Consider the following 4,587-nt stretch of genomic DNA (forward strand, 5'->3'; position numbering starts at 1 on the left):
TCCCAGCCCCAGAGTTCCCCTTCTGCTTCTGCCTAGGGGCACGCCCAGACCATGTGCCACACCCGGCTTCGGCTCTGTCACTGCCACCGTCCCAGACCCTTCCCGCACCCCTCATGTCACTGTCCTGGGGTGCAGAGCTGCCTTCCCACGACTCCAGCTCTGGCCTGTTCTGCATTGGGGTCTTTGAATGGCACTCCTCTCTTGTTGTAGAGCATCCGGAGCAGGAAGCAGTATGTGCTAAGCACCACTTCAGCAGTGGTCTGAGGATTTCCAGAGCCCAGGCAGGCTTGGCCGCAGCATGGGAGCGTGCCCCCTGGGCTCCACTCCACTCCCAGGCTGCCATTCTGGTGGAAGCAGAGCCCTGAAGGCTGACACCCACCTTTTCTCCATGAGGTGGCCCCACCTGGGTCCTGCTGTCCCTGGTCACTGCTTGACCCTGGGCGGGGGCGGGGGTGACCAGGATGCAAACCTGCTAGACTGGCCTGACAGGGTGGCTGTGTGAGCCCTGGCCTCTGGCACGCCTCTGCTCTTGTGTGCCTTTGGATTTGGCTCCAGTGTGTGTCCTGGAGACCTGAGAGTTGCGGGTCACAGTCTCACCGGGAGCTGTTGACCAGTGCTCTCATGACTTTATGAGAGGGCACCTTATCTGCAGTCAGAGAGGACCCCCAGTGACCAGAGCCATTGGATTCAGGCTGTGCCCTTCCTCTGGTCCCTGTGGGGCCCCAGTTGGCAGGGGGCCCCACCCTGGTCAACCACAGGTTGGGCATTTCCTCTTGTTGCCTTGTGGTTTGCTTGGCAGGTCCTTAGGGGAGGAGGGGGGTGTGGTGACCGGGTGGGGCTGCTTGCCATCCCACCTTAGAACAACAGGTTCAGAGAGGAGGGGGAGGTTAGCAGCATTAGCCCAAGGTGACAGACTGCAAAGGGAACAGACACTGGGCAGCAGGCTCTTGCTTTAATGACATTTAGACCTGCAACTATTTTTGAGCCACTTGCTCCCAGAGGGAGCCATGACCTGGGGTCCTGCTCAGGCAGGTGTAGCCAGGGCCCCTGATGACTTCTCCTGGGTGATTGGGGATCCCTTGCGGGTGCCAGCAGCCCTCCTATCCTGGTTTTACGGTAGTGTGGGCCCAACCTTCTCCAGAACAGCTGGTAAAGGCAGCTGAAGGCAGCCCTCCTTGGCCACTTCCTGCCCCAGCCCTGCGCAGCTGTGACATGCAGCTGACTGGAGCCCACGCGGCCCTGCAGTCCTTATGTTGACAGCAAAGCAAGGTCACTGAACACCAGAGGCTGATGCAGGCCATGCCCCCCTCACTATGAAGCTGTTGGTACCCCCAAGGCCCTAGCCCCACCATGGCCTGCCTCTGATCTGGCCAGGGCTCCTCCCTACCTGCCGCATCTCAGGGCTGCCTACCCAAGACTCCTTGCATCCCGGCGCCCAAGGGTGAGTAAAACTCAAGCCAGCCTGGAAGCTGAGACCCTGCCCCCACCCTCCCTGCCTCACAGCCCACTGTGAGGTCAGAGCCTTCCAACAAGTTCCGTCCACAGGTGTGCCGTGGGACTGGGGGCTGGACATGGCCCCCTGTCCCCACCCTGACTGCTGCCTGGCCAGCAGCCCCCTGGGCCTGATATGTTTGTCCCTTTTGCTCATCCCTGCTGCAGGTGCCTCTCCCTGCCCTTGGCTCCCAGCCACAGCCCCTCCCTTTTGCAGGCAGGACCCACCTGCCTGTGTCCTTCTGGTGGCCTCTGGGTGAGAGTGGGCTAGAAGTCCCGTGCAGGCAGGTGACGGGCCCTGCCTTGTGGCCTTGTCCCTGCAGCTGGAACCTACTGTGAATGCAGCCTGGGCCTCAGCCGGGAGGCCCTCATCGCTCTCATTGTGGTGCTGGCGGGAGTCAGTGCTAGCTGCTTCTGCGCCCTGGTGGTCGTGGCAATTGGAGCCCTGCGAGCCAAGGGGTGCGTGAGCCCCAGGCCTGGGAGCAATGGGAGTGAGGCCAAGCCTCCAGGGTCTCCCACTGGGGTAGGGTGTCTGGAGGGTGGGAGTGGCGCTCCCTGGAGCGTGCACCTTGGTGGGGCCGGGCACTGCTGCGTGTTCACGCTCACTTTCGTCTTCTCAGTGAAACATGCCCCAGACGCATGGACAACAGGTGAGTGCCAGAGGAGGGCCCCAAGGGTGACCTGTGCCCTCTTTCCCTCGCTGGAAGTGCAGCTCACAGTGACATGGAGAGCACTGTCCCCAAGGGCTGGCCTTCCCAGGGTGGCCAAGGCCCTGCCGGCCCCTGCTGACTGGGCCCACATCGTGCAGGTTGGTGGGGCACTTTGGGGTCCAGGAAGATCGAATGGACCTGCATGCAGTGCACGTGGAGTCCCACCTTATGGACCCTGAATTGGAGGTTTCCATGATGCCATCCCTGGAGGACCATGCCCTCATAGCCATCCCCCTGGAGGCTTCTCTACAGGAGCCGCCCCCACCCCCACCTCCTGAATAGGGTGGAGGGCAGTTGGGCAGGGGAATTAAACTTTATTTAGTGGTTGTGTGCTGTCCTCCTTGCAAGCTTCCAAGGCCCCTGGAGAGTGCACTGTGATATGTATGCATTCGCTTACGGGGCAGGGAACCACACCCTCATGCTTCCACCTTCCGGCACCGGCACCGCTGGTCTGCCCAGCCCCCTCCCTGAAGCTTCCTGTTGCATCTTCCCCCAAAGCCAGCAGGGATCCTGGGACCCTCCCGACCCAAGAAAACCCCTAAAGGGAGCTGCATCTGAGGCCGGATTCTGGCTGATGCCCCTGGTCACTCACAGTGCCCCCTTGAGGCTCTAAGGAGTGGAGGCACCCACTCTCCTGCATCACCTCCCCTGCCTCTGGTGTGCAGTCCTCCTCGCCTCAAGGTTGTCCCTGGAGCTCAGGCCCTATCATGTGTTTGAGCTCCGCCTGCTTGTCCATCACGGGGGTGGGGCAGGGGAATTCGCTTTCTCGACGTGGGGTCCTTTCGCTGAGCCAGAATGGAGCTGAGACGGAATGGGGTAGGACACACTGCGTTGCCTTCTGCCACTCGGCGCGTTCAGTGGGTGCAAGTGGGTGTGATCCTGCTGCTGCTCAGCTCACAGCTGGGCGCCCGGTGGTCTCCTTAGCGCCGCAGCGGGCACAGAGCCAAGAATCTGGAGCTCTGGGACAGGTGGCTGGCAATACCTGGCGTTGGCTCTCTGCCTGGCCCCCGCCCCAGGCGCGGGACAAGCTGTGGGACAGGAACTGCCGGTGATCGGGCCGGACAGTTAACATTTGTGCAGGAACCAAAGGGACAAGCTTCTGGGACGCTGGGGATCCAAGGACGCACAGACGGCAGGCGCCCACCTTGGGTTTTGGAGCTGCCCCCATGAAGAGCTCCTCTGTATTCTCGCGGCCTCCGCTGCTACAGTCCCTGCTGCTGTTGCTGCTGTTGCCGCCGCCTCCGCTGAGGCCAATCTGCGCCCAAGTGTCCACTGGGGCTGCCACAAGCTGGACCCCCGGCGCTCCCGACTGCCCCGAGGCGTGCGCGTGCGCGCCCGGCGGCCAGGCCAACTGCTCAGCACTCGCGCTCGTCGCGGTGCCCCCGGGCCTGAGCCGGCGGGTCCGCACGCTGCTGTTGGACCACAACCGCGTGCGTGCGCTGCCTCCGGGAGCCTTCGCGGGCGCGGGCGCGCTGTTGCGCCTGGACCTGCGCGAGAACGGGCTGCGCTCGGTGCACGCGCGGGCTTTCTGGGGCCTGAGCGTGCTGCAGAGGCTGGACCTGAGCGACAACCAGCTGGAAGCGCTGGCGCCCGGCACCTTTGCGTCGCTGCGGGCGCTACGTTCCCTCTCGCTGGCCGACAACCGGCTAGCACTCCTGGAGCCTGCGGCACTGGGCGCGCTACCTCTGCTACGCGCGCTCAGCCTGCAGGACAACGCGCTGTCAGCGCTATCGCCTGACCTGCTGACCGGCCTGCCGGCCCTCGATGCGCTGCGCCTGCGCGGCAATCCGTGGGCCTGCGGTTGCGCACTGCGCTCTCTCTGTGCCTGGCTTCGCCAGCACCCGCGTCCAGCTTCAGGTGAGCGGTCCCGGGCTCAGGCCGTATCGTGCCCTGCCGGGTTTTCGCTGCTGCCCACCTGACATCGCGCCTGTATCCCGCAGAGGCCGAAACCCTGCTTTGCGTGTCACCAGGGCGCCAGACACTCAGCCCCCTGACCGCCTTTCCCGACGCTGCCTTCAGACACTGCGCGCAGCCACTCGCTGCACGGGACCTGGCGGTGGTCTACGCGCTCGGCCCTGTCTCCTTCCTCGCCAGCCTGGCCACCTGCCTGGCGCTAGGCTCTGTGCTCACGGCCTGCCGTGCACGCCGCCGCCGCTGCCGTGCCTCCGCCCGCCGCCCGCCAAGGAGACCGCCAGATCCCGACCCGGACGGCCCTGCCTCCCCCGAAATCCCTGTGAGCCCCACCGCCGCATCTGCCCAAGCCTGAGGGCACTGCGGTTGCCCTGCGCACTCCCCCACTGCCCGGCGCCCTCGAAACTGCCCAACCAGGTGTTCTCCTTTCACATGCTGGGGTCAAACAAGCGACACAGACCGAAAATTTCGTGAC

The 4,587-nt window shown here is 64.1% G+C and overlaps 2 protein-coding genes across 3 annotated transcripts; both read left to right on the forward strand.

The window, feature by feature from the left end:
• Positions 1-630: 630 nt before the first annotated feature.
• Tmem210 (transmembrane protein 210) lies at positions 631-3,033 on the forward strand. 2 transcript variants are annotated; one of them, XM_047524541.1, is made up of 4 exons: positions 1,474-1,659; positions 1,815-1,950; positions 2,112-2,141; positions 2,300-3,033. In XM_047524541.1, exons 1-4 carry the CDS (start codon positions 1,572-1,574, stop codon positions 2,481-2,483), a joined length of 438 nt encoding a protein of 145 aa, XP_047380497.1. In that variant the 5' UTR covers positions 1,474-1,571; the 3' UTR covers positions 2,484-3,033. The 2 variants fall into 2 exon arrangements, 1 of the variants encoding a protein (XP_047380497.1); XR_007104941.1 differs by lacking the exons at positions 1,474-1,659; positions 2,112-2,141; positions 2,300-3,033 and adding exons at positions 631-758; positions 1,246-1,441 and having other exon boundaries at positions 1,815-1,885.
• A 185-nt stretch (positions 3,034-3,218) lies between these two features.
• On the forward strand, positions 3,219-4,572 carry Lrrc26 (leucine rich repeat containing 26). The gene is made up of 2 exons (XM_047524540.1): positions 3,219-4,058; positions 4,142-4,572. The coding sequence occupies exons 1-2, from the start codon at positions 3,368-3,370 to the stop codon at positions 4,465-4,467; spliced, it is 1,017 nt and encodes a 338-aa protein (XP_047380496.1). The 5' UTR covers positions 3,219-3,367; the 3' UTR covers positions 4,468-4,572.
• The last annotated feature ends 15 nt before the right edge of the window (positions 4,573-4,587 follow it).

The sequence above is a fragment of the Sciurus carolinensis genome, chromosome 14 (assembly GCF_902686445.1).
Source record: "Sciurus carolinensis chromosome 14, mSciCar1.2, whole genome shotgun sequence".
In the NCBI taxonomy this organism is placed as follows: domain Eukaryota; kingdom Metazoa; phylum Chordata; class Mammalia; order Rodentia; family Sciuridae; genus Sciurus; species Sciurus carolinensis.

Coding starts and splice junctions, on each gene's coding strand:
- Lrrc26 (XM_047524540.1), top strand. CDS start 3,368: ATGAAGAGCTCCTCTGTATTCTCGCGGCCTCCGCTGCTACAGTCCCTG. Junction 4,059..4,141: donor GCACCCGCGTCCAGCTTCAG/GTGAGCGGTCCC, acceptor TGTATCCCGCAG/AGGCCGAAACCCTGCTTTGC.
- Tmem210 (XM_047524541.1), top strand. CDS start 1,572: ATGGCCCCCTGTCCCCACCCTGACTGCTGCCTGGCCAGCAGCCCCCTG. Junction 1,951..2,111: donor GGAGCCCTGCGAGCCAAGGG/GTGCGTGAGCCC, acceptor TCGTCTTCTCAG/TGAAACATGCCCCAGACGCA. Junction 2,142..2,299: donor CCCAGACGCATGGACAACAG/GTGAGTGCCAGA, acceptor CACATCGTGCAG/GTTGGTGGGGCACTTTGGGG.